The sequence below is a fragment of the Cyanistes caeruleus genome, chromosome 2 (assembly GCF_971803275.1).
Source record: "Cyanistes caeruleus chromosome 2, bCyaCae1.hap1.1, whole genome shotgun sequence".
In the NCBI taxonomy this organism is placed as follows: domain Eukaryota; kingdom Metazoa; phylum Chordata; class Aves; order Passeriformes; family Paridae; genus Cyanistes; species Cyanistes caeruleus.
The window spans coordinates 77,294,147-77,321,660 of record NC_141702.1 but is presented as its reverse complement, the minus strand read 5'-3'; the positions used below and the strand labels follow the sequence as shown (position 1 = coordinate 77,321,660).

General features: G+C 40.2%; 2 protein-coding genes across 6 annotated transcripts in view; one reads left to right on the top strand and one right to left on the bottom strand.

The window, feature by feature from the left end:
- Positions 1-1,154: 1,154 nt before the first annotated feature.
- Positions 1,155-27,514, bottom strand: ZNF318 (zinc finger protein 318). Of its 5 annotated transcripts, none has more exons than XR_015283496.1 (11): positions 27,054-27,514; positions 21,857-22,002; positions 16,444-17,071; positions 13,925-15,349; positions 11,396-11,495; positions 10,362-10,648; positions 7,011-7,214; positions 6,450-6,549; positions 5,338-5,456; positions 1,503-4,935; positions 1,155-1,386 (listed from the first exon to the last, which is right to left on the bottom strand). XR_015283496.1 is itself a non-coding variant. In XM_086878012.1 (11 exons), the coding sequence occupies exons 4-11, from the start codon at positions 17,062-17,064 to the stop codon at positions 2,176-2,178; spliced, it is 5,616 nt and encodes a 1,871-aa protein (XP_086734138.1). In that variant the 5' UTR covers positions 17,065-17,071; positions 21,857-22,002; positions 23,850-23,947; positions 25,004-25,120; the 3' UTR covers positions 1,155-2,175. The 5 variants fall into 5 exon arrangements, 4 of the variants coding, with proteins under 4 accessions (XP_086734138.1, XP_023779642.2, XP_086734139.1 ...); XM_086878012.1 differs by lacking the exon at positions 27,054-27,514 and adding exons at positions 23,850-23,947; positions 25,004-25,120 and having other exon boundaries at positions 1,155-4,935; XM_023923874.2 differs by having other exon boundaries at positions 1,155-4,935.
- ABCC10 (ATP binding cassette subfamily C member 10) overlaps positions 27,340-27,514 on the top strand; it is a 31,076-nt gene continuing 30,901 nt past the window's right edge. The window contains exon 1 of the mRNA XM_086878019.1: positions 27,340-27,413. The gene's annotated coding sequence lies outside the window, so the exon portion shown is untranslated. The remainder of the gene's footprint in view (positions 27,414-27,514) is intronic.

The window sequence follows — 27,514 nt, the reverse complement described above, 5'->3', positions numbered from 1 at the left end:
AAGCAACTGTAGAGCACAGAACAAGGATAACAAAATTATATTGTCCTTTCCCAAAAAATATTTTTTTTTAATTAAGTTCCACACAGATAACACAGCATTGAATAAGGTTGTCTTAAGAAGACTGTCCAGATAACTTCATTTGTCATTGTATGCACTGAGACCTTCATGAAAACCAATCTGCAAAAAGAAACAAACCAGAAAGCACGTGTGTGTTCCACAACAGCACCATCTAAAGTGCAGAAGTCTAGAAAAATTCAGCCTTCCCTTTAATATTTCCCTTCCCTGCACTTAAATCTCTCAACACAAGGTAGGTAAGGAGATCTTCCTCTGAGGATTTACAAGAGACCAGGCACTTTACTGAAAAAATTGGAAAGAAAATGTGGGGAAAAAAAATCATCTGTCAAATGTAAACAAGCAAACTCAGGTATATAATAAAAAAATACAGAAGAAAAGCAAGAAGCAACTACAAAGAACTTTTTTATCAACCAGGATTTGATCAATCTCTACTCATTGCCCAACTCCATTTTAAACTATCAAAGCATGTCAAACCTTGTTATCTTTGGTTTTGACAGTAAATCAGAAAATAGGGCAATGATACTAACAAAGATTTCCTATGATTTCAATGCAGCAACTGCTTAACATCATAAAATCAGCTCAAAGAGACTATCTCAGAACGCTCTTCCCTTCTTAATTACCTTTTTACTGTTGACTGGACCATTTATACTAGATTTCCAAATTCAGCTTAGACAGTTCTTACATTTCTTATATGAAAACCACCGTAAGTCTCTTGAGAAACGTTTCATACCTTCCTCACACACAGTCATGGAAAACAAAAACAAACGGCGATTTTGCCTTCTCCAGAGGTCCATGTGCAGGCAGTGATTACAGAAATTCAAGCTCTGCTGGGGTCCCTCCCTGATGCCCCACCTCTGGTTTTACAAAGGGATCAGGACTTCAAACAAACTTCCACTGATGATGTTGACAGTAGTTCTTCCATCGACTTCAGCTGGGAATACACTGTATTTTATTGAGCAGGCTAACTGTTAAGTATCTTCATCCTCTACAGTTTCTTGATTTTATCAACTATTACAGGAGTCAGAAACTAATTGAAATAAAGCAAGAGTTAAAGAAAAAAAAGCAAGAAGAAAGCCTTGTTGACTTCCTTATGTTTATTTTTTTAAACAATTTACAAATAAAAATGTTATATTTATCCAAGGAAACACATTTAATACTTTAGTCTTTAACAGGCTATACAAATGAGAACCATCACACTCAATAGCTCAAGGACCATTCAGGGTAGGCATGCATGTGTCTGTATCACATGAAGCGAGTCCAATTCCTGACACCAGGGTTCTGATCTTCTACTTCTTCAGAGCTGGTCAGCTGCTAAATGATTTAACACAAATAGTTACTGGATCACAATAAAATTAAAGAAAGCCCATTTCAAATCACGTAAGTGACCTCAATATGTCTGGTCCAGGTGTCAGGCCACAGAGCCTTACCGATTAGTTTTCTTCTCCAAAAGCCAGTCGGGACAGATTTTCTCCCCTTGCTTAGTGATGTGGCATCCATACATGTGCTTATACAGTACAGGGAAACACTTTAAGTACAGATGTAGTAACAACAGTAATTACAAATCACAGAGACAGATAGACAAACAAAATCAACTCTAAACACATTCCTGCATTTCAAACAACAAAAGTAAACAAACCCATGCATTACAGTTCAAAGAAATTTTCATTTTAGTTCTTCTGCAAATCTCCATTTCCTCAGTTCTAATTTGCTGTTCTTGAGCTTGTCTCAGCAGCTGGGCTACTCATGGTGCTACTGACACAAACTGGGTGAGCTGGAAATCACCCAGAAATGGTCAAAGAATAAAAGCCCCCAAAATAAAGAAGACGCACGCATTATAAACGAGATTCCATTTTAATAGCAGAGTGTAGAAAAGAAATTGGCCAAAAAATTCACATGAAAAAACATTTTACACAATTAATTATGTACAGAATAAAGTATGTGACTGCCCTCTGATGATTTACGATTCACTTTAGTCAAGTCCTACCACAGAATGCAAAGTACACCCAAAACTCTCAGCTGGAACAGAAAGAAAAATAAACAAAAAACATATACATAATCCCAGCTCTGGCTCCTCAAATATTGGGACTGGCTGGGTCTACTTCAACCCACTGGGCTTTCTGCTATGCTTTCAGCAATTCCTGAATTCACTGTAGCTTCCAATCTACTGTCAGGAGCTTCTGTTTGCTCAGTCTTCTTGCTCTGGATGGTGCACATTCCCTTGCCTCCTGAGCCACCCACCTTCCCATGTGTTTCTTTGAGCCCAGGCATAAAAGTTTCCACGCACCCAGAAGCCCGACTTTCTGTGCTGCCTCTGTCACAACTCAGTGATGGCATTTTAACAGCGCTACCTTCATTGTCCTTCACTTGCACAAGTATCTCAGATGCGGGAGAAATGCCCTGCATTTCTAGAACTGGCATGACCACTTCTGTAGTGTCACTATTTGAGGTCTGTGATCCAGGCTGCAGCATAGGTTTCTGAGAAATCCGTGTGCAAATTTTATCTTCACAACTACCAGAAGTCAGTGTAGCAAAATCAGTAATCTCTGTATCATTCACTGTTCTTTCAATGCCCAGTTTTTTAACTTTACTGGACTCCAGCCTAATGGATGCAACAGTTTCTAGTTTTGTGACTTCTTCTGTATTTTCCTTTAAAAGTCCTGCTGAAAGGATGCTGAAACATTCATGTTTTACCTTATTGTCTCCCAAACTGAAATCAGTGCTTTTCAACCCAAGCTCTGCTTTCTGGGAGGGACTCTTCATGTGTTTCACATCCTCTGATGGTCTCTTGAAAAGAAGATTATCTGATCTTGCATCAGACCCAGTGTGTCCTAAAGACTTTTTTTCATTTTCAGCTACTAATTCTAGACTAGATCTGAGTTGAACCATGTTTGAGCAGGTATTGACTAACCGTTCAATTCCCTGCTTCTGGGTTTGGTTATCTAATGCTGTATGGCCTGAAGGTTTAGGTTGAACCTTTTCTTGATGTTCCAATAGGGTACTTATAGTTTCTGTCTGTCCCTCTATCAATTCTGAAGCATTAACCTCATTAGAACCAGATTTTATTTCTGGCTTTGGAGTATTTGATAGATCCCAACCACTTTCAGAACAAGAATGAGTTGTGACTATCTGTTCTTTTCCATTACTAGTTCTGCAAGTGCCCCAGAGCAAGTCTGGACAATGAGTTTCTGAGTGAGTTCTACAGTTATCATTTAACTTTTCCTCTACCAAATGGGAATTTCCCAAACTTTGAATTTCCTTCTGTGTCTCAGGTAACAAAGTCTTTGGGTGTAGGCTATGTTTAGGCTTTACTGCTTTTATTTCCCAGTCTTTAGTCTTTGTATCTTTCTCCAAGGTACCAGGAACATTTGTGTTTTTAACTGGAGATTTATTTCCATGCTCCTGTCCAACCTTCTCTTGGACCTCAGTTTTCTGGAGATCACAGAATTCCAGACTGCCTGCCTTCTCTCCATCTCCTGTATCAACAAACCCAATTTCTGCAGGCATCTGGATACCAGGAACAGGGTTTTTTTCGGGTAATTCTGTGACTGGCATTCCTGATAGGTGAGGCTGAAATGACTTCTTGTTAATTTCAGCCTGATTCTCAACAGGAACCAAACTCCCTGTCATTTGATTATTACACTGTGAGGAATCCACATTCTCAGAATCCTCTTTCAACAAGGACGAGCTACTATTTGTTCTGTGATTTGCATGTAAGTCTGCAGGTTTTGTTATGTTAGGGTTTTCTCCATTTGGAAGTGCAGAACTTGCAAGCTTGCTGTCAGCTGAACCCTTTCCACCACTACTGTAGAAAATATCATAGAGATCTTTAGCATTGGCTGTGGCCAAGCAAGAATTTCGTTTCTCTATCTTTTTTGCTTGTTCACTGAAAGCAGTTGAAGGTGGTGGTGGTGGTCTCACAGGCATTGCCAACATTGTCTGTTCACTTTCAGACACACCTGGTGCTACTTCATCTGCAGGGATGAGAGCTGCTGGCTGGACTGCTGGTGGAGGACGGGATGGAGGTAGTTTATCGGCAGTCTGAGAAGATTCATTTTTCTCTGCTGCTTTCAAATCCTCCTCTGAGCCTTTTAAAATTACTTCTTCTCCTCCAAAAGCTTTTGATATGATATCTGGAGGCAGTAGAAGATCTGCATTTGTTTCTTTTACCACTGGCAGTGGTTTGGTGGTAGTTCCAGAGGATTTTATGGATAAAAAGGTGTTCAAAGGAGGTGGCTTACTAACTGTTGCAGTATTAGACTTCCTGAATATCATGGTGGGGACTGGTAGATTGGGGAGAATTTTTGTTGGTGTTGGTGTGGAAACAACTGGTACCCATGGGCTAGTGTGTGGAATAACAGTTTTCCCAGACAGCTTGATTTCAATGGGCTTGATATGGGATTTCAGAGACTGACACTTGTTCTCCTCTTTGTTTCCTTCTGGATTCTCCTCCTTCGGAATAGTTCCTGAGGTTTTATCCTCTCTCTCAGTCTTTTTCCAGCTGAATTTCCCAAAGGAGGTCTGGCTTGGTGATTCCTTCTTAGACTCCTCTTTCTTTTCTTCTTTCTTCTCCTCTGTCTTCTCTTCCTTCTTTAGCTTTACCATGATACCCACTTTTCGCCCAGAAGAATCTGTTTTGCCTTGAGTTTCATTATTCCCCTCTCCAGACTCTGGGATGCTCTTTACTTCCTCCTTCTTTATTATTTTTGGGGTTTTCTCATCCTTCTCTTCCTTCTGTTTCTCAACCAGTTTCCGTTTCAGCTCATTTTGCCGCCGGCGCTCTGTTTCCAGAACTACAGCCAATCCAGCCTGACGATCTAGATTTCTCCTCTCTTCATAGAGTGGGTTTTCATCTACGTATTTCTGTGGAAATAAACAGCAACATTTTAGCCACCGCTTCAATGAAAAATAAATAAATAAATAAATAAATAAATGTAGCTTTCTGACAATTTTGACTTGTTCAGTAAATGCCATCTCAACACTAAGAGAACAGGGAACTTTTTCCTGCCAAGAAACTGAGGTACTACAAACTGCTTGAAGCAATGCTATCACTTTACAGTAGACACTGTTTCAGCTTCATGCAGATAAAATATCTCTGTGTATTGATGTACTGGGAAGTTCTGCTTATTTCGTTCAGTAGAATGTAGTGAAGATAACCAAATACATATACTCCAAAGAGTTAAATGTCATTCTTCAGGAAAGAAAGACAGAACAAATGGAAGCTAATGTAGGGAACGTCTCTTTCCTAGTACACCAGTTACCAACCTTATATTTCTCATTGTGGGGATGACTTTTCACATGCTGCTCTGCTGAGATTTGATCTCCAAAAAATTCCTGACAGAGCTGGCAATAATATCCAGTGATGGGTATCAGAAACTCAGAGCCTGAAAAGGCCAAAGAAAATTATCAGAGAAACAAGACTTAATAAATGCCAAGCTCTTAACAAAGTTGGTCAAAGAACAACAGCAAAACCTCCAGTAATGTTCTTTTAGGAACAGTTAATGCTGCTCTCCTTACAGTTACATTATAGGAACCACCACTACCAGGACCAAACATGTGAAGTGAAGAATTTTATTACTATGGTTCAAGATTTAAGCGCTCTCCATTTTATTAAAGTAATGAAGTATTCAAGTAGGTTTACATTTCCTACAGCTTTGATCTATTTTCCATCTTTCTGGTATAGTCTGCCCAAATATGAAACACCTGGTTTATAAACAGAACACAAATATTTTCATTGTAATTCAGCCAGATTGCATCCTTGTGCCTACAGAATCCACTAGTTATTTAAGACACTGCAGATTCTTCTTTAGTGGGCACTACTAGAAATATGTAACAAATTAATAAAATGAGTTGATCACCAGCAGACCCTTTAGACATTCATATTTTAAATCCTATATTAATTTTCCACTCAGTTACAGCTCCTTCCATATGTCTGTCTCAGATTCTCTGTATCTGCACTATAACAAGTCAATTTTCAGGGAGACCTTTTCTAAAAACGTACTGAATGGAAAGTCTGCTAAAAGACTGCATGGAATACTGTGCAAGATCTACCCAAATACTGCCAACTCATGTGGTCATGCTCTGAATTCTAATATGCTGGCAAAATTTACTTCAGAACTACACTGAAAGATAACTGGTATTCAAAATAAAAAACTAATCTCTAAAAAGAAGAAACCACACTTATCCTATGCTCTTGCTTCATGACCTTTTCCACAAAAACAGCCAAGAAATGAAATAATTTGCCTTTTTCCTAATAATACAGGATCTATATGTGCTCCTATACCAAGGTAAATTTTTGAATATTCCTTTCTCTGAGCAAGTGGAACCTGCTGGAGGGCCAAGAGGGACAATAGCTGAGTTAATAAAAATTATCATACCTTTGGCAGGAACTGTTATCTTATCAATGCGTTTTATGGAGTCTTGTTTGGTCTCACTCTGGGTCTTCGAAGCCCAAGGTCTGTTGTAAGGATCCAGGGTCTATTTGCACAGTGACAGAGGTATATAGGCTCATATATTACACTAGCAAGGCAAGTACACTTGTCTTTTTCCTTTTTAATATCCTTTTAGAACACTGAACATTAAAATCAACGTGCAAATATTTACAGGAACTATTTTTTCCTCTCTTTTCCCTCCCATTTTGCAATTTACAACGACAAAATATCCTGTGAGAAGCGTAAAATGTAGATGACCACTAAGAACAGGTAAACATGTGAAACACAAGTGGCAAACCCGAGCAAAATGGACACAGGCCCCATTTACACTATTTGGAATACACCAGTAGCTGTAGAACTGCTAAGGTCCAATATTAGGGGAAAAGAATTTGATAAGCTATTTATTAGGTTCCCTTGTAAAATGTAGTTCATCACTGTGATGTATGTTTTTGTGTTAATATTCATAGCAATATGAAATGCACTTAGTGAAGGAAGCCTGCAACATACCTGTCTGTGTTTCTTATTGTGCATGTGTGTGAAAAAGTCAAACATGGTCCCGCAGATGGTATTGCAGTCTTTGCACCAGTGGTTCCCTGCATCATAATATTCATAAATATTTGCCAGCTGGAAAGGATGTTTGGAGGACTGTGAAGAGGATTCTGCTGGCTTCGGGCTTCTACCTCTCGATTTTTCATTAGTAGTTTTTGATTCCTAAATTGAACAAAAGGAAACACTTCTCTAAGACAAGGCAGGACAGACAAAATGCTCTAGAACTCAGAACCTGCCTCCAGCAGAAGCCATACACACCAAAAAAAAAATAAAATATATCACCTGCTTTTTAGCGCCCAGGTTAATTCCACTGTTTCAGAGAGCTGGTATTGCCGACTAAGATGCTGCGTGGCTGCAGTGAAGAGTTTCCAATAAGGGTCCCAGATGTAATGGCTGGATGGTTGTAGGTAATCAAGGAACCAAATGAACAAAATACCCTGTGGCATGCACCCTTCCCATTTTATTGGTTTCACATAACTGTTCCGATTTACCATACTAGCCAAATAGTGTCCCAAAGACCTCAAATGGTTCCCCTACAGGCATTCAGAAGTTACTGTAAAAGTAGCTTGGATGAAAGCAGAATGGAAAAGGAAGCAAAAACCAGTTGACTAAAAGTGTCTAACTCCATCAGTTTTATCAGATTATTTGAGTATTCCTGAATTCTCCAGAAAATTTGTTGCTCAATAATAAAAGAAAGATGGTGTTTTGTTAATTACTTAAGCATGTAAGATGAAGGATCTTGTGATTTAAACATGTAATGTTTGCACTTACATTGATTTGTACAGAAAGACGCCATATAGTGATATGCAGACATTTCGGGACTCTATCCAAAATTAATACTAAACACTTGTAACAAAACAAGCATTACCTGAAATACACCATGAATGAACCCTGGTAATTTAGATTACAATAGCACTAGATGTATTTGGAGTTACATTTTCAATGGCATAAAGTCCATCATGCTATCATTTTGCACGGCAGTCTGGAAAGAATGGCATGTTCATTTAGCAGACTCAAGTTGGTTGCATGATTTCCAAGCTATTAACTACCAGCACTGAGCAAATTTATTTAAGCAGATGCAAAACTGTCAAATAACATCTGCCTTACTTGAAATTCCTCAACACCACCCCTCACAACATGCACTGTAAATCAAAGAATGAATAGACAGCCAGGACATTATGCACCCCCCACAGATATCCATATCCCAATATAAGCTAGTTCTTGGTAGCAGCGTAAGAAATGAGTATTTGCATGTATTCTGTCAGCAAGAACATAGCAGACATTCTCTTGAACAATGAGATCAACTTATGATCTGCAGGAGGTGCATGGAAGGATGTTCACAATATCACATAAGCATCAATATTTATGTTATTTATACACATATACCTATAAAATACTATCTCAACGAGAACTTTAAAAAGACAATGCTTCTCAGATAGACAGGTGATAGCCCACTCTTAACTCCAGTTTGTGCATTACCCCAGCTCAAAGATGCCTTTAAAATTTGCTACTGTTTAGAGCCCAGACAGGGTGATCTGTCTGTTTAGCATAGTAACTGGCTTCACGTCTGCACTGACTGTGTAACTACAACACAGAGACACAGGGTCAGCAGCAAGGGACCACAGGGTACCTTGCAAATTAGCAGAAAGGCAAGGGCTTTTGCTCTCAGGTTGGCAGAGTCAACCAATCTCAGTGTTGAAAGGCTTGTACCATCTTTCTTTTCATGGAAAAAAGGTTAATCAGAACTACAATGTGAATTTTAGAGGCTGAAGGCTGTGTCCTATGTGTCTATATACATATGAAAATATTAAATGCTCCTGTTCAGAACTCACAATTTTCCATGTTAAAATAAGGAACTATGAAAAGGAGATTAAGTCATTATGGGTTTGGACGATACAGACAATGCAAATTAAAATAATGAGAAATATATTCACACGTACCATATCTCAAAAAAACAATATAACTTAATGCAATGTAGGACTCAACAAACATTTTTGCCTAATTTAGTTTTATGAAGTGGTGACTGAAGCAAACAATTTGTTAAAGTAAGTAGACAGTAAACTTCAGAGATGTTTTGAGAAACAGCAAAAAAAAAACCAAAAGCAAGGCTTTAAATTAAAGATATCTAATGAGTTCTCAGACCACAATAAAGCATAAGGAAAATTTTACAGGATAAACAGATTTGAGTGACTTTGTAGGAAATACAGAATCACAAAATGGGTAAGATTGGAAAGGACCACAACCTCTGTGCTCAAGCAGGGTCATCCCAGAGCTCATGATTGTGTCCAGATGGTAATGGAATATCTCCAGTGAGGAAGAATCCACAACCTTTCTGCGCAAGCTGTTCCAGCTGTGCTCAGTCACCCACACAGAAAGAAGTTCTTCCTCACATTCAGCTGGAACTTCCTGTGCATCAGTTTCTGCCCACTGCCTCTTGTGCTATTGCTCAGCATCACTGAGAAGAACCTGGCTCCATGCTCTTGACATGCTCCCTTCAGATAAACTGATGAAGTGCCCCTCAGTTTTCCTTATACCTCCTACCCTACTAACATTTTCTGCTCTGCAAAAAATACATATGCTAAGATCTACATTCATCTACAATTTCCCATTAGCTATTTCTATTACCTATTTGAATAAACATCTGAAAAGCAGGATAATTGATCTCCTAAATAAGCATAACAAGCATAATCTTACAGATGGTAGCATCCATCCTACTTTCAAAGTAAAACTATCTTCTGGAATGCAGTAAGCCTGTTCTGATACATCCAGCACAGAGCAGTACAGACCATGTCAGAGAGACCATATTGATGCATACTGACATTTCTTAAGAGAGAACACATGTACATAAAAAACATTACGCTGACCATCATCTTTAAGCCTTGTGATCTGTTACTATCATTACCCAGTGAGAAGACCAACATGCTCCCAATTTTCAGAGAGCTTTGCTGATATAAACACTCCTCCCTGAAAGCCCATGACAGGAATTTTGTAGAGAAAAAAAGTCTGTCCTCCTGGTATAGTATTGAGACCAAATGGATACACACACTCATGATACTGTTTAATCCAACCAACACCTCAGCAAAACCAAGATAAAAAACAGTAAGTGGTGCTGAACTGCACAAAACCTGAGGGACATTATATACACCGATACATTGACTCTCACCTGCATGCACCATCAAAGCCAGTGTATGAGAGGTGGTAACAAATGACATCAAACGATCCTTTAGTAAATGTTTGGGACCAGCTGTCTCCCCAATGCCCTCTTCTCTTAGTGGGAAAATCATTAGCACAAAAACTGTAGGACTTTACCTTGTTGGAGGAAGATGTTTTCTCTACACCTTTTGTATTTTCTGACTTGCTGTTCTTTTCCGAGGAATCTTTAGTTTCCACAGATGGTTTCCGGGGTTTTTCAAATATGTTAATCCCCAGGATTTGTGCTACTTTGTCAAGCTCAGACTGCTTCTTGTCAGCTGCATCAGATTCTTTATGCAGCTCTGCAATCTCCTTCATAATATTCTCCTGTAGTCTGTTCACCTCAACCAACAAGGGGTCTTTGTGCCCATCCTTCTCGCGACGTTTTTTCCTCAACATCTCTCCTGAGTCAATTGAGGAAGCAGAAGAGTCAGAAATGCAAAAGGAAAACTGACTTTAGATCTGTACAGTAACTCCAGCAACAAGTAAAATACTAATATAAAATATTATGGCTAAGTCTTCACCATAAAGTTGCAAAGATGGAATTGACTCTAGTATCACTACATCTGCATGATGTGCCTCTATAGGGACTACCATAACACACACTCTAAGAGAGGCACCATAATCCTCCAGAGTATCAATTTAATAATCACTATTTCCCTGTGTGACCAAACAAGCAAAAGTTAAATAACATAACTTTTTTAACCTGAAAGTATAATTTTCCAAAGGTGAAGGAATTAAGTATTTACTTGGACCAAACAAGTTTTAAAGACAGAAAAAATTAGCTCTCTTGAGAGAGGACTTTTCCATCTCCAGATAAGATTCATGAAAAATTGAAAGGGACAATAACATCTTCAGTTACTATTTCTCACTTCTTCTAAAGAACCGCTATAATGCATAAAGTACAATTCCTTTAGCTTGTCAAGAAGACGCAAGAGCAACTGTTTGCTCAAATTTTGATGTAATTTATCTTAATATAGTAACTAGGTCACTGCTTTCTCAAGAGTTGTGCATTGCTAGGAGTATGAAAATACATTATGGACTATTATTATTTTGGTCCTCTTTCTCCTCTTAGATACCATGACTTTTGAGACATCCCAACGGGGGAGAAAAAAAAAAGCAGGGTCTGGGGGCTGGGTAACACACTTTACCTTGCTGTTTACGAAGTCTGTCCAATTCAGTCTTGAGATAGTAAAGCTTCTTCTGCCGTGCTTCTCGATCAGTCTTCAGTTTTTCTCTCTCTTCTATCACCTAAATAAATTGGAAGGTGTCTGGATTTTCTTCTCTTCCCAACACAAGTTAATCAGTCTTGCAAGAATGATAGGAAGACCTCAGCTTTCCAGACACAGAACACTGATATTCCCAAAAGGTTCTTGAGTATTTTAACACAATAAATACACCTCTCCCTCTGTATGTGAAGGTAACTGTATTGTCTGGTCATGCTTCAACCCAGTTTATAGGCAATTTTTTTTCTTTTGTATTCCTCTAAACAGCTCTGTTTGTTGCACCACTTCCCAAGGCCATTAGGCTCAGCTGACTATTTTCTACAGGGCTAATCAAGATCAATGCCAAATGGCCATTCAAAACTCATGCAGTATCTCTACAGCTAGCAAGTTCCATCAGCCTTCACAGCCCTTCACCTTACCTCCTGCTTTGACTCTGGTCTATTTTAGCTATTAGTTAGGTTTTGCTTCAATATGACATGAAACATCAGCATGAAATTTGTTTCTTGTTCAATAAGGTAAATAAGTAAACTGTGGCATCAGGAGCTTACAAATCCTTTTTTCACTGGTTTTCATTGATTTTCATAAAAGGAAACAAAGCATTATGCTAAAATGAAACCTGAAGGGCTCTTTCAGTTTCTTTTCCAGCTTCATTTTTCAAGAGACAAATCCTAATTTTTTACCTTCACAAGGCTCTTAAAACTTTCTACAGACTCCTCCCTTAACAAACAAGTGATCTCGACTTTCCTAGACTTCTACTCTACACTTCTACTATTGCAATGTCAATGTTGGCAGGATCCCTGAATCCTTCCTGAAGTAGTTCTACCAACACAGTTAAGGTACATCTTAAACACCGTAAGGAGTTTATTATTATTTTGGCTTTGAATTCTATTTTTTTTATCATCAAAGCACCATTCTCTCCTTCTGAGTTTTCTGCAGCAAGGGAGCATCAAGTGGAGTGTGCAAACTTCTATACTCCAAGCCATCCCAGTAAAAACCAAGTGGACTAAGCCCAACTCAAAGTATTTCTGTAGTGCAGACAAAGCCCCAGAAGTTCTACCAAGATGCACAGATAAGCTACCAGGGTACGTCAGGGCAGGAGAGAACCACACACCTTTAGCCAAGATAACTCTTCCAAAAGTACTACATTTCATTAACAACAAAATTTCAGCTGTGTCAGCTGAAGAAATTATTATTCCTGCAAGCAGTGGAAGCTCACTTATCTGCTGATGTAGCACTTTATACACGTGAAGAAAAGGCTCACACAATAAAAGATCATACTGCAGCCTCTATAGCTAAAGGGGCTTTGAAAGAAAAATGGGTGTAAGGTCTGTAGTCACAGGAAAACTGGCAACAGTTTCAAACTAAAAGAGGGTAGATTTGAAGTAAATATAAAGGAAGCATTTTTTTCACAATGAGGATAGCGAGGCATGGAAACAGGTTGCCCATAGAGATTGTGGACTCTCCAGCCCTGAAGTGTTCAAGGCCAGGCTGGACAGGGCTCTGAGCAACCTGGTCTAGTGGAAGGTGTCCCTGTCTATGGTAGGAGGGCTGGAAATAGATAGTTTTTAATAGTCCCCTCATACCCAAATTATTCTATGCCCTTGTTTTAACAACAAAGACCAAGTGGACACTAGTCTGAAAACTCAAACAACTTTTGGAAATCTTCCAGTTCTTTGATAGCTGTGTAACTACAGTTTCCTATTTTAAAATACATTCTTCCCTACTACTCTCTAATTATTGTACAAACCAAGATAATTAGAAGAGGAAAACATTAACACACATGACCTGGTGTCAGAGCCTCCAAGTACAGTTTCCCCTAAATGCTTCTTGCTTTGTGTTTTTTGTAAGAGAATTAATATAAATACAGAGGGAGGATTTTATGTGATGATGAATGATGATATCTTTTAGGATGTATTTAAGAATGTCTAATACAGGTACAACCATGGTATTTTGTAGAATGTAGCATGCTCAGATGGAACCTCCTGTGTTTCAGTTTGTGCCTCTTGCTCTTTCACCGGACATCAGTAAAAAAAGACATTTTATTTTCTTTACATTGTCCTTTCAGATTTTTACATATCTCCAGATATCTTCAGGTATTTCAATATTTAAATCTCAGCAGAATAAAGCCAAGCTGCAGCCTCCATGTGATTTCTCTGTAAGATTTTGGCTGGTCCAAAGAAATTCAACTTTGTTTATGATTTCATCTGTTCTGCTATAGCTGATGGCATACAGCTTTGGGAGATTTAAAATGCACTTTTTACAAATGTCACAGATTTTTACATTTTACAAATGTCACAGACAAATGCTTTGAAAACTTAAACAGAAGTAAACTAGGTCACACTATTTTTAAACTGGAGCAACCCAGAAAAAAAAGGTGCATCTGAAGGGAAAAAGCTTCCACCCCACCAATCATGCAATCCAACAAACTCTGAAGTATCAGAATACTTAACATACCTTCTGCTTTTGAGCTGCCCGATTTTTTTCATCCGACATCCTTTCTGAGGTATTTTTGAGAGGATGCGACGACAGACGAAGGGGTGCTTTGGAATGAGAAGGAGTGGTAGGGACTTGAACAAGCACAGAACCATCTCTTTTTACATCAGGGACATCCTTTCCCAGAGAGACTGTCTCAATCACGCGGAGATTGGGACGTGTGGGGTTCGCCGACATGGCCATAGTGAGAAGACCATGAGCTTCTGGTAGTGTAGGATTAGGCTGCTGGGCAGGGGTGTACATGGGCCAGCCAGGGGCTGCATATGCCATATAGTGTCCATATGCATCATATCCTGGAGGAGCCATTGTGGGAGGGGGATAGTTTTGGGGCATTTGAGCAGCAGTGTAGTGGGAATAGTTGGGAATTTGGTATTGGGAAACAGAAGTGGGTGTAGGTGGCAAACTAGGAGGAGTTGGTGGAATTGAAGGAATGAGAGAGACAGAAGGAAGAGGCTGTTCTGGTACGTGTGGAGGTATCTCCTGTCCCACTGGTTTGTTCTTAGTACAGTCTGATTTCTGAAGAGAGGGCGCATCTCTAGACTGCTGGAAAGAGCCCGGAGGGGACGCTGAACGCTGCTGGCCTGACTCGGGAGAACGAGTGTCGCTCCGGCTGCGGCGCAGCTCCCAAGCGTCCAGTCTGCGAGTGTCTGAAGAGCGACGATCTGGAGAACGAGATGCCAGCTTTTTGCCATGAAGGCGTTCCTGGGTACGAACAGCCAGTTTTCCAATTTCAGCAACACCAATGTCAAGTCCAATGGTTTTGAGTAAGTCATGGATCTTTGCATACTCTGCATTTGGCTCTTCTAAAGGATCCATCTTGACAGCTGGAGCAGGAGAAGGAGGTGGGCTCATTTTTTGTACTATTATCTCATTGCCACAACTCACGGGGGGCTTCTCTATGGGGAGAGATTCAATTTTGGTCTCTTCATCCTCATCACCATAAAGAAATTTCTCTTCATCCTCAATGTCAGGGAAACTACGCCTCCTCTTCTCCTGAGCACTGACAGAATCAGCCATCATGCCCAGAATTCGGGAGAAACCACTTCCATCCTGGCTGGCCCTCTCGTGAGGCAGCAGGAAGTCAGTATGGCGATCAGTGGGCTCTGACTTGGTTTCTGCTTTTTCTTTGTGACTTAAGAAGCTTCCAAACTTCTCTTCAAACATCAAAGTGTCTTTGGGAGGCCCAGAAAGTGGGTTCCACTCATACAAACCTTCACACAACTCCTTATTTGAAGACTCCACAAGAGAGCCTTTGTTAAACCGTTTGAGAAAGTTTTCCACTTCAGAGGCAAAAGGAGCTATGTTGTTGCTCTGGGGCAAAGAAGACTGACTAGAAAGAAGAGGAAGATCCTTGCTGGGGGCTGGACTGCTTGAAAAGCCCTCGGGCTGAAAGAGAGAAGATACTATTTACTTCTAAGACACTATGCACCTCACAGAACAAAGGAACATGCTCCTCTCTCCTTGAGTTCACAGCTGAATGAAAGTGTTAGAAGAGACAATATACAGTTGAAAGAGAACACAGAAGATTACAAACCAAGTTGCCTGATGATTCTGGAATGCCATGTCCAACAATGAATGCTTATCTCAGAGAAATCACAATCACATTTCACAGATTTTTTGAAAGCGTAAGAACCGAAATTTTGAAATTGAAACCCTGTTACATAACTTTGGATATGCTTTGAGTTTAGTCATAGTCACATAGGATTTCAATACCTTAATTCAGGTAAAAGCTACTGCACTGGGGTTATTCTCAGTCACTTCTTCAGATATTCATAATTAATGCCATATTAAATAGCACTTCCAGTAACAGGTATGGAATGGGATCCTCAGTATCGGAGCACTCCTGAGATAAATATGTCACTGTCAAACCAACACCGATCAGTACAACAGGCAAATCAAAGCAATGTGTTAAAACACAAAAAGTCTGTTTATCACTAGTCACAGCCACTTATCTGTTTATTGCTCTAATTTTGAGACTCAGGTGGTTTATGTTTGGTACAAATTTAGTAGGGCTGATCCCTATAGTCCAACAGGAAAAAAATAAGGAAATTTAAAAGTTGTTTTCAGACAGGGGTACTGAGGATGCATTAGGCAGTTCTCCAGGTCTATAAAGAAACAAGAAAGAGACACTGCGACAGGGGAAGAGCTTCAACTAATATGCTGAACTGTGGTACTATGAGAGTCAGCTCTTCTGTGAAAGCTGGCCCAGATCTCTGCATCCTGGGTTGAATTTCCACAAAGACTTTTTATTCTGTCTCAGATTACATATATATATGATTCCTGATTAAATGCCATAACCATTTAAAGTTTCTAATGCACTCTGAAGTTATACAGCCTTGCAGAAAGACACTTGTCCTCTTAAGGACAGAGAAACAAAGATTTGGCTTTTTTATTCTGAAATCAAACAAACATTTTGTATCATGAAGTAACTGGTGTGGAAGTAGAAGCACATAGACAGCATAGACACACTGAGACCAAACCTGAACAGCAGACTCTGCTTCCATCTCTACTCGTTTCTTCAAAATAGATTTTTTGGGCATGGGTGGGATTTCCTCAGGCCTGTATGTATACCGAGGCTCATTAGTCTGTATTGTGTTAGTCAAGCCAGGGATCGCATAGCCACTGCCTGAAACATCATGATTCAAGTTTCTACTGCGCTCTTCTTCTTCTCTTTTCCTCCTTGCACGGTCAAGCTCTCGGAATTCTTCATTCAGGTATGACGGGCTCAGGCTTCTACTACGGCTGCGGCTTCGTCTGCGGTAGTTTCGTGTTCCTGATGAGAAACCCGGATGCTCTCCACTCACACCATGCATCTTCTCATCCTTTTCGTACCGTGGACGCTTTATTTCTCGACCTCTGTCCTCTGGCCTCAGTGGGTAGGGGGATCTCCTCAGTTTGTCACCGTCTCTGTCAGATCCACGAGGCAGCTCCTCCCGGCGGCCATAGTGTGGACTGTAATCTGAACGGTGGAGGAAAACATCTCGGTTGCGGTAGTCTTCATCATGCCTCGGAATGAAGGGACTTGAAGACTGATCTTCATGTGCTGGGTATCTCTCAAGGCCTCTAGTGAGGCCTCTAGTGAATATTGGACCATCAGCCATATCATCCCTGTGTAAGAGAAACACAGAAATACTTGAATCAGAGTAAACCAAGTCTTACTCCTACTCAAATGTAAGGAATTTCCAAACCAGTTTCAAAAAACCCTCACTAAATAGAACCAACATTTTATGCACTGAAAAGGAGGGCAGAGAGGGAGGCTTATTTTTAATGGTACTGTACATCCCTCCTAGGAAGTTATCTGCAAACACAGTGACAGGTTGACAATTCAACTCATACTGAGGAATAAGAGCCTTGAAAAATTGATAGGAAGGATTAATTTCTGTGAATGTGAGAGACTATACGTTTTAAAAAAACCCCTTACTCTCATATGTCAGACCACAATCCCTTTCCTCGCCTCCCCCAGTAAGATGCCAAGGTCAGATTTCCTATGAATTATTTAAGGTATAATTCAGTTTCACACTGGCAAATGCAACCAGATCCTGTTTTTATCTTCAGCTGTGGACAAGGACCACAAATTCTATAAACATTTTAGTTTGCAACAGGTATGCAGTCAGCACTATCACTAATCACATGAACCCCACACCTAAAAAAAGCATGGTTTCTGATATCTATAAACAAGGAAGATTAAGTGTAATGTAACACATTCTTTTGTGCCAGCCCCTGCATTATAACACACAGTGGATGTGCAACTGTCACAACATCAGAATAACCAGCTTCTTCTCTAGGAGAATCTACTTCTGGACCTATTCCTATAAACACCTAAAATTAAGGGTACTGCTTTAACTAAGGCCTTTTTCTCTATGCCTAAAAACTTTTCTGGGACTTTTCTTCAGATGAGGCAGAAACAAACCAAACCACTTTAAAAGTTACCAGGTGCTGGTTTTACTCATTGATATTTCAAAATCTATCAAGATCATCCAAGAAAGAAAATGTGCTCCCCAAGTGACATCAATGAGACAGCAGACTCTTTTCTGAGTGAATCAATTTGAGACAAACTATGCATAATGGCCTGAATTCAAAATAATCATCTCCTCTTACTCAAAAAGGTCCCTTAATAGATTTGAGATGGGACAAATCAAGTCATGCCATTAAAAAAAATCTTCAAATAAATTACAGCCCAAATTTTTCACAACAGAGTAAATAACAGTGATGCATAAACAAGGTCTTTTTCTTACGTATTTTCATCATTTACACATGCATATTTAAGAACAAAATCATCACTAAACTTCACTTTACCTTGCATCATTGCAAAGCGTTTATTAGATACTTTATCAGTCCAACACATCTTACAAAACAGTTCTAACATGCACCTCTACCCATTGTATTACATGGTATCTTTCCAGTTTTCAGCAAACTACACATATTCACCTCCTCGAAAAGTACAAAAGTATCTAAAAATAGCTAAATTAATAGCTATATTATGAAATATAAATAAATGTTGCTTTCACAACCTACATAAAGGTATGTCTATTTCCAGTGGCATATTTTCTGAGAGCTTGCTAACCTTTTCAAGCTGCATGAACACACCTGACGGAGTAACAGATGTGTCTCACCATATACCTTCAGCTGATTTTTGTGCAAATAAATTATTTAGATGCATGTCTGGCAGCAGTCACCTACAATTCAAACACTCTGATGGCAATGACAAAGCAAAGGAATTTTTAATCATACTTTGGAAAGAAAGGAACAGCAAACCTACTACATTTAAAACTAGCAAGACATTCCAAATACACTCTGAACAACTAAAATGCAAATATAAAACCTGAAAATTAAATACAAGTGTGGGAAAAATGATTGCTTGCCTTATAGGATTCTTTGAAACATGTTTTCTGTGCATACAGTCCAATGAAGTTACATCCCTCTTGCTTGGTTTGGATGCTTTCAGCCAGTTACATCCACTACTGGCTACTGCACCCCCAAGATACAAGGGGGTACCAACTGGGACTATCCCAATTCTTTCACCAACAAAGAATCCATTAATCACTGGATACAGAGATGGAAAACAGACCACAGGCTACACACACATGATGCCTCAGAGACCTACAACTAGTGTAAGGTAATTTACTTTTTGGCATCTTTATTCACATACACAGAAATAGAAATAAATAGTGGTATTCTGCTGTCAGCAATCACTTTAATACACAGTCTTTGAATAGGGAGTCAGATGAGCTGTTCATGTTCAAGTCAACTGTTACTCTTGATATTATGCCAAAAAACACTATATCAGAACACAGCTTAATGCAGACCAAGTCTCTGCAGTGATTTGGTCTACCTTTTGTATTAATCTCAGATGAAAGAATTGGTGGGATGCCCTCTATGGCTTGTGCCAGCTCAGATAGTAGCAGAAAGTCTTAAAAATACTGAGAGCCAGAGAGATGGCAGACAGGGAGAGAGGAAAATGTTTATTTTTCACTTTCACACCGAGATTCTGGAAGACAAAAAGCACTTATCGGTCCAAGCAGGAGACTGAAGCTGCTTAGCTTGAAGACTCAGTCCAGCAGCATTCAGTGTGCCTCTTTAGACATGTCCAGGAGACCAGTTACCCTAGAAATTTGGGGCAAGTTCTTACAGACATTTTAGGACCTGCATGTGAACATGCAACCTAAGAAAGTCTCCTCAGGCGTCCTGAAAATCCACTGCAGGAGACTCTAAAAGCCTCCCTGATTTCTCTCCTTCTGTATTTTATTTCCTTTATAGACTAATGAACCTCTCTACTATCCCAAGGCCCTACAAATTACAGAGAATAATGTGTCAAAGTGATTTTTTGTAATATCAAAGTAGAGTAGTTAGCAAAAATAGCTGAGAATAACTAAATTCAGAATTATTTGCTCCAATTACTTCAAAATTTGAAGAGACATCTTCAGGAAACACTTTTTTCTTTTGCCTTTTTTTGTTTTTTAATTAGAATGAGACTGTACCATATGCCAAATAAAAATGTGATATGAGCAGCAACAATAAGGACCATTTTACAGCCCAGTGACAAATATCATGTCAGTGTCCCGGTACCAGGACAGCCTCTCAGATAGGGGAAAAAATGTGCAATGAAAAATACTTGATAAACAATGTCCTTAACCAAATACCAACTGTCTTTTGAAAACAAATAAAATGGCTAGCAGTGAAGAAACTTAGAATTCAGAAGTAGTACCTAGATGATTTAGGAAAAGCTAACAGGTGACTTGGTTGTCACATACTTTAAGCTTCTGGACAATGGGCATCTCTCAGAAAAGTAAAGCCGGCACAGATTAGAAAAAAAAAAAAAAAAAAATAGGTAAATGTAACAACATGAAGTTCTTGCATACTTACACTACAAATACAAGGAAGTCACTTAAAGATTAAAGTCTACATGGTCTCACTTTATCTTCTTCTCATTCTAACTCATCTGTCACTTTTAAACCTTCTCTGGAGTCTATTCTTACCATTCTTTTTCACATCTATGGGTTCTGTAATAGAGAAGTCAACTTTTGTGATTTCTCAGTCTTACATTAAATAAACTCCATGTTTAACCTGATGTTACTTCTAACCATGCATCAGCACTACAGAACACGCTAAATCTAAAATATCACCTGAGAACATGAAGCAATGGGACAAATAACACCATCCCCTGCCCCCAAAATGTTCCTTAACTTGCAAGAAAAGTGCCAGATCCCGACATACAACTTCCTTTTCCTTCCAACCACTGTACTCTCCCCTAAGCATACACACTATTTCATTTAGAAGATTGCAGACTGCACAGGGGATTTACAAGTCAAACACTGATGCCAGGAGAACTGAGGTAAAAACATAAAAGTGACAGTACCAAAACCCAAACTCTCATTTGGTTTTCTACACCTGCTGAAACTTAACTGCACCTGAGAAACACGGGAAATTCATTAATTCTGCTCACTTCCCTTTCTCTCATCTCTTCTTTTTTAACAGTTGATGATATTTGCATCAAAAATGGAAGTGGTAAGTTTTTTTTTTCTGTGCTGTATGCTTATCCCTGACCTGAAAGCACAACTCTATGCTCCAGGGCACAAGCTATGTCATCTTTAATTTTGCAATTCAAGACAAAGAGAATTATTTGCACAGTCTTCTGATTTTCTTTCTTTTGCCAGATTATACCAGTTCTCCTACTGAAGGCAGAGTTCCAAATTGTATCTACTAATATTTATACTTCACTGTCACAGCAGAATTTTTAACACAAAAGAATTCTCTCCAATTTCAGTCAAGGGATCCTAAGAATTCTAACACTTCCTTTATAACGTATGAGACTGTCTAATTATGTTCTCTTCTGCAAGGTTTCTGAAGTCAAAATAATAATCTCCTTCAAGCTGCTCCAGTTTTCCTCTAGACTAGTTTCAAAGATCAGGAAAGTAGACCATTCCTCCCAATAAATAAGGAAGTAGAAGCTTTACACTACCCTTACACTAAACAACCTTCCTTTTAGTAAGGACTAGGTAGGTTCATAAGAAACAGAAGGTGGCTGAAGCAGTGAAATGTCAAATGAAGTGTCTTCATGTGACATCCCACCCTTAAAGGGAAGGAATCACCAGAGGGATTGACATTACACTCCCTCCTGCAATATATGATGTGCACACTTAGTTTACATGGGGTTTAGAAGCAGTTGACCAAAATTACAGATCTGTTTAGGGTTACATAGGCAGAGACTTTTGATCAGAAATTCCCTGCACCACAACTTGCCAGAGGCTGGAGAAATATTCCCGGGAAGCATCACTACATGCTGACCCTCATTCCCTAGGCATTCAGTGGGCTAACAAGATGTTTGGTCTCATCCAGTAGAGGCATTCCCACGCTGTTTTACCCACGTGAATCCCCACCTGTGGAGGAGCATACCTGTCACTCAGGTTATCAATTGGTGAGCCCAGTCTATCAGGCAGCCTCCTTCGCTCCGGTGTGCCAATGCAATAGCGGTCATTACCAACAGTAATCCGCAAACTGTGCTCCAGTGAAGACTCAGAGCGGAGACTCGGTGAACGCCTCTGTAAATAGAAGAAAGAGTGCAAGCCCATCAATCACGGGATTTTCATCTCAGCTACAGAAAGGAAAGTGATTCTGCTGTGCTTAGTAAATTCAGCTTGGGGGGATGGACCAATTAAAAAATCAAACTAGAAGAATAACTGTTCCAAATACTTCAGTTCTATTTAGCTACTAAAGAAAGGGGAAGGTATTTAACTTCATTTAACTTCTCATCCCAGGTACTAATAACATGCTCTATATTTAAACTTTCAACTCAAAAATGCATTTCATAAACCACTATTTTGGAAGATGTAAAACCAAAGAGAAAGTCACAAAATCCCAAATTTGCTGCTGTTCTCCTTTCTTTGTAGAGAAGAAGCAGCTAAATAAACATTGCATAAAAAACAGTGCCAGGAATTTATTAATAAAGTGCCTGGATTTCTGGCCCTTTACAACTTTAGTAGCAACATGAAACAAAGTATAAACCAGTGTAAACAAAGATTTTCCAAGCAGTGATGTTTTTAGCAGTTTTCCTCACCTCATGCTGCTTTCAGCAGATAAGCACAACATAATACTAAAAACACCAATACCACTAGAAACACCTTCTATCCTTGTCTGAGATTCCCATTACCATTATTTATTACTGGTAGAGATACACCAGAGTAAACTAAATAAAGCTGCCTTTGAAAAATCTACGGCAGAGAAGACCTGACCTCACTACCTCTGACCTTATAGACCTTCCTTTATACACAAACACAGTACACAAAACACAATCACTGCTAAGTTATGCTTAACTAGTTATGCCTCACATTATTCTAAAATATAGCTCTGGAATACAGGAATGATCAGAATTAAGGGGAGTTCCATAAAAAACAGATAGACTGCCTAAAGATGGAGATACATGATTTGCTCTTTTAAATCAATACAATACAGATTCTGCTTAGCACAAAGCAGTGAACCAGCTTCAGTTCTGCCAAACCAGTCATGCACTGCACACTGCTTTTACTGCTGAGAACTGCAGTAGCAAGCAGCAGGTGCACTGAATTACCCACATCCACCCTGAGAACATGCAGCAGGTTCAGCTCAATCCTCCAAGAGACCAAAAAAACAATGCATAATCTCCAACAAAAGCTAAAGAATTCCCTTACAGGTGTACCTAACAAAATTCACTTCTAGTACAAATCTGTACTAGAATCCATTGTGCATATAGCTTTATTCTAAGGTAGCATATTAGTGATTTCTGTTTTGTCCCATTAAGTTGAATCCCACCATTTATCAGAACACACTATAATTACTTTTTAAGACCAACTGTCTTGTCCAGCACAATATGATTCTGCAATAACCTGGCTGAGAATCAACATATTCAAGGTGCACGTGTTGCATACAAATACATTCTGAACGCTCACTTGTGCCCATTATAACACGGAATTAGGGCTGCCTCAAGAAATTACTATCTTCAAGGCCATCTTCCTGTCATCAAGACTGTGGGCATATAGATGACAATCACCTCCAATGAAGACAGAAAAGTGATGATTACATCCCAGAACAAACTCTGGGCAAAGGAAAGAAACAGGTGACATTAAGAATGTTTAGGATGTTTGGATTGCTTATAGTCATAAGCAATGACCTATAAAAATTACCCAGACACAGCAGTCATGGCAGTAAATATTTGAACTTCATGATTCTTTTTAGTTTTGGGTTTTGTTTTTTTTAATTGGAGAAATACCAGTTTTAAAAGTTTTTTGTATCTGGAGCACTGAACATCACCACTAGTCATACCTATGTGTGCACTGCACTGCATTTTTCTCCCTTCCTGCTCCGTCACCTAAACCACAGTTACCAATGCCATATTACTGAACAGGTTGCATACCTGCTTGTCATTTCTCCATTCTCTGTTGACCCCACATGCTCCAGTCCTCTAATCTCAGCCAATTTTCTTACAAGAAAGCAAAGAAGCTAAAACAAAACCTTTAAAAAGAACAAGCACGCAGGTCAGCATGGATAAATAAAAGCAGCAGGTGTCAGCCTTGCAAGAACAAATAAAAGTCTGCCAAAATCTCCCACTGTAAAGCTCTGACCTTCCTCTCCTCCATGACATTTCCCAGTACTTGCCCCAAATCTTTGCTGTCACTCCACATTCTTCCAATCACCACAAAGTTTTCCTCAGCTATTAAGAAACTAACACCATCACTACTTACAACATCCAATACATGGCTCCACTGCCAGCATCCCAGTCATGCACTGGGATGAGCAAAATGAGCAACAATGCTGTAACCTGGAAATGCATGTACTCCATCTCACAAATAATTTTAAAAAAATCACAACAACAAAAACCCAAACCAACTCCCAGAATCAAGAAAATTTAGTAAGAAATCTTTAAGGCTGCAGCTTTCATACTCCAATTCATATGTAAGATAGGGACAATAATCTGGAAGTTGTACTCAAATATTTTCTCCATTTCAAGCCCATGCCCTTACCCCATCAGTGTCTTCAATTCTACGTACTACATCTCCCACCCTTATGCACCTATTCCCCTCTTTCAAGTCCTCTTTCCTTGTTGCGACTTAAATTCCTCTTCCTCAGGCTTCTGAATTCATGTCCTTTCAGTGACAGCCCCAAAATCTCACTTACTAACATATCTGTGTAACTCTCCACATCTCCACATTTTGTATTCTCAAGCTTCAGAAGAGAGAGGCTATTAAGTCATAAAACTTTAAAAATTTTATTAAAACTTTACCCTAACCAGTCATGATAAGCCAATATATCTGCTGTCTGCCGTGTTTCCATCACATTTAGTTCCACTCCTTGGAAAATGACAGCACAATCCCATCTTTTATCCTTCTCTAATTAATGCTGCTTTCATAAACACTAATTTTAAAAAGTGAAACAAACCAAAATATGCATTTTATTCTTTGTAACATCACTTTTAAAGAAGTAGTATCTTCAGCTGTCAGTCAAACACCTGTTGGAGGACAAAAGCTTCCACGGAAAAAATGTGGATGTTACACTCTAAGAATTACTTACACTGGGAGTTTAGCAAACGCAAGAGTCAGCACAATATAGGTTGAAGAGCTCTACTTTATTGTCTCAAGATCTCTTATTGTGACAATTGCTTCCTACAGAAGGGCTTTCCTTAAATGCAGTAATCCTGTAAATAAACAAAAAATCCATTTGGCTCATCAGTACAGCATTAGCTAACCTGCTAACACCTAATTTCTAGGATTAATAGTTTTTCAATCCTTCTCTGAAGTTCAAATAGGCAAGAAAGATATCATTAATCTGTAACAATTTGCTGAGATGAGTGATTTAACTTGAGCCAGAGGGTGTAAAATAACACTGGAAGAGCAGTGTTTGTCAAAAATAATGCTCATGTAAAGTGGATGTTTTTGGTGGCCTTCCCCCCCCCCCCCCATTCAAGAGGGAGTGGGAGGCTTCCAGTCAAAACTCCTAGATCAAATTTCTCCAAGTCTGAACCACCAACACAGTCAGCATTGAAAGTTTTGTTAGAGCCAGCACAGGCTCACAGCCTATCATGGCTACAGTGAAATAGGAGACTGAGTGATGGTGAAGTCAGTTTAACAAAGTTCTGTCCTGTATCCCAGGTTGCCACCCATCAGTTGTGAACACGTCCATCAAGCCACAACACAAACTGACATGAATCAGATAGAAAAACATTTCCTTTTTAAAAGCTACTTAATTTTCATCATGGATGTTACTAGTAATGCAATCTGCAAGAGTACCATATAGGAAACTAAAGAGGATGGAGATAAGGGTGAAATACCATGTGAAAACCAATGGCCACAGGCAAGTTTCTTAGCCTGGCTTGGTTTAACTGTTAAAGACAACATTATCTTCCTCCATCTCCAGGACAGCTCACCTTTCAGTAAGAAATAACACCAATACCTGAATTTTAATGCCACTGCAATCACCTGTGACCTCTTCTATTGCTGCAGCAAATAAATCCGGTAAGAACCTGTAGCACCATGAGAAAGGACAATCCCCATTCTCTCTTGGGAGTCCAATCAGGCAATGAATCAGAAGACAAACCACTTTTGTTGGACTGATTTTCAGCTACATTGTTTCCTCACATTAGCCCACCCTGCAACTCACAAATCCACCCCTGAGCACACGGGAGAGTGCAGAATATACTGCAAAGCAAGAGGAAAAGGCGAGTATACCGTTCTTGCCAACTGTGTCTGTGCTGGATTGAGTGACCATGCAACCATCGCCTAGAATATCCCAGTATGAAGATCTCTTCTTTCACGGTAATACAAATGCACAATGAACTTATTACACACCACAGCTCAGTCACCAGACAAAAAAAAAATCACTGCACCAAGGAGTAACAAGAGAAAACCTAAGTGAGCGAATCCCACTCACTCACTCACTCACTCACTCAAAAAAAAAAAAAAAAAGTCCTCACACTTTGATTTATTACGAAGGTGTCTGCATCCAAGATGCCATCCACTACAGATGCCAAAACAGAGTTTCACATGCCCAAATCAGACTTTGCCAAGAAAAAGCGAGAAGACTGGAACACTCTGTGCACAGCCCCGACTACAAAGCAGTGCCTCCCAAAGAACACCTCTCAAAGATATAAATCAGTACCAGTCCTCTTTGTATGCCCTCCGTGACAGCAGGAAGAATTCAGACGAGGTACTCAATCAACATGCTATCTAAAAAGTTATATTCCCATCAATTAAACTATATTTATGCACTAACACAACCCAATGTGTTAAATGGAGGAAAACGACTACTTACATCCTCTGCCTTAGCCAAAAGACAACATCATCTTTGAATCTTCTCTAAAATGGCTCTAGCCAGTAAGACAAATAAAAATACAATGGAAACTAGTAGGAAATCATCACTTAAAATGGAAATCGGTAATCTTTTTTTTCCTACTTGGCTCTCTAAGGAATAGGGGGGAAATTGCCGTTCTCCCTGCGCACACGGAGAGCCCGGGGCCGGTGTAATTTTGCAAGGACCTCGCCGCGCCAAGTTTGGGGCTCTGACAGCCCCTCGGGCGAGGGGGCAGGAGCCGCACCGATCCCCCTCGGTGCACGGCAGTATTTACCCGGCTGCTGCCGCCGTCTCCGTGCTCGCTGCCCCGGCGGCCCCGGGGCCCGCCGAGCCCCGCTCCTCCCGGCGGCGATGGCAACCTCCGGCTGCGGTGCGGTGACGGGGACCGGCGGCAGGACCCGCGGTGGCCCGACGGGGAGCGGTGGCGGCGAAGCGGCGGCGGACGGGGCGAAGCGGAGCGCGGCGGCGAGGCGGAGGCGCAAGCGGCGGCGGGCATCGGCGGGGGAGGCCGGCCGTGGCCTGGCCCCGGCCCCGATGTGCTGAAGCGCGAGGCGCGGGACGCTGACGAGCCGCCCTCCTTCGGCCGGTGGGAGGAGGACGAGGACGAGGGGCCGGAGCGGCCGCTGTTGGAGCGGTACATGATGGCGCCGGCGGCCCGGGGGTCCCGCGGCTCCTCCGGACCGCCCCTGCCCCCCCCCCCCGCCCCCGGCGTGCGCGCTCCCCGCCGCCCTGCGC

Coding starts and splice junctions, on each gene's coding strand:
- ZNF318 (XM_023923874.2), bottom strand. CDS start 27,419: ATGTACCGCTCCAACAGCGGCCGCTCCGGCCCCTCGTCCTCGTCCTCC. Junction 15,350..16,443: donor AAGCAGAGTCTGCTGTTCAG/GTTTGGTCTCAG, acceptor TCTCTCTTTCAG/CCCGAGGGCTTTTCAAGCAG. Junction 11,496..13,924: donor GGGCAGCTCAAAAGCAGAAG/GTATGTTAAGTA, acceptor CAATTTATTTAG/GTGATAGAAGAGAGAGAAAA.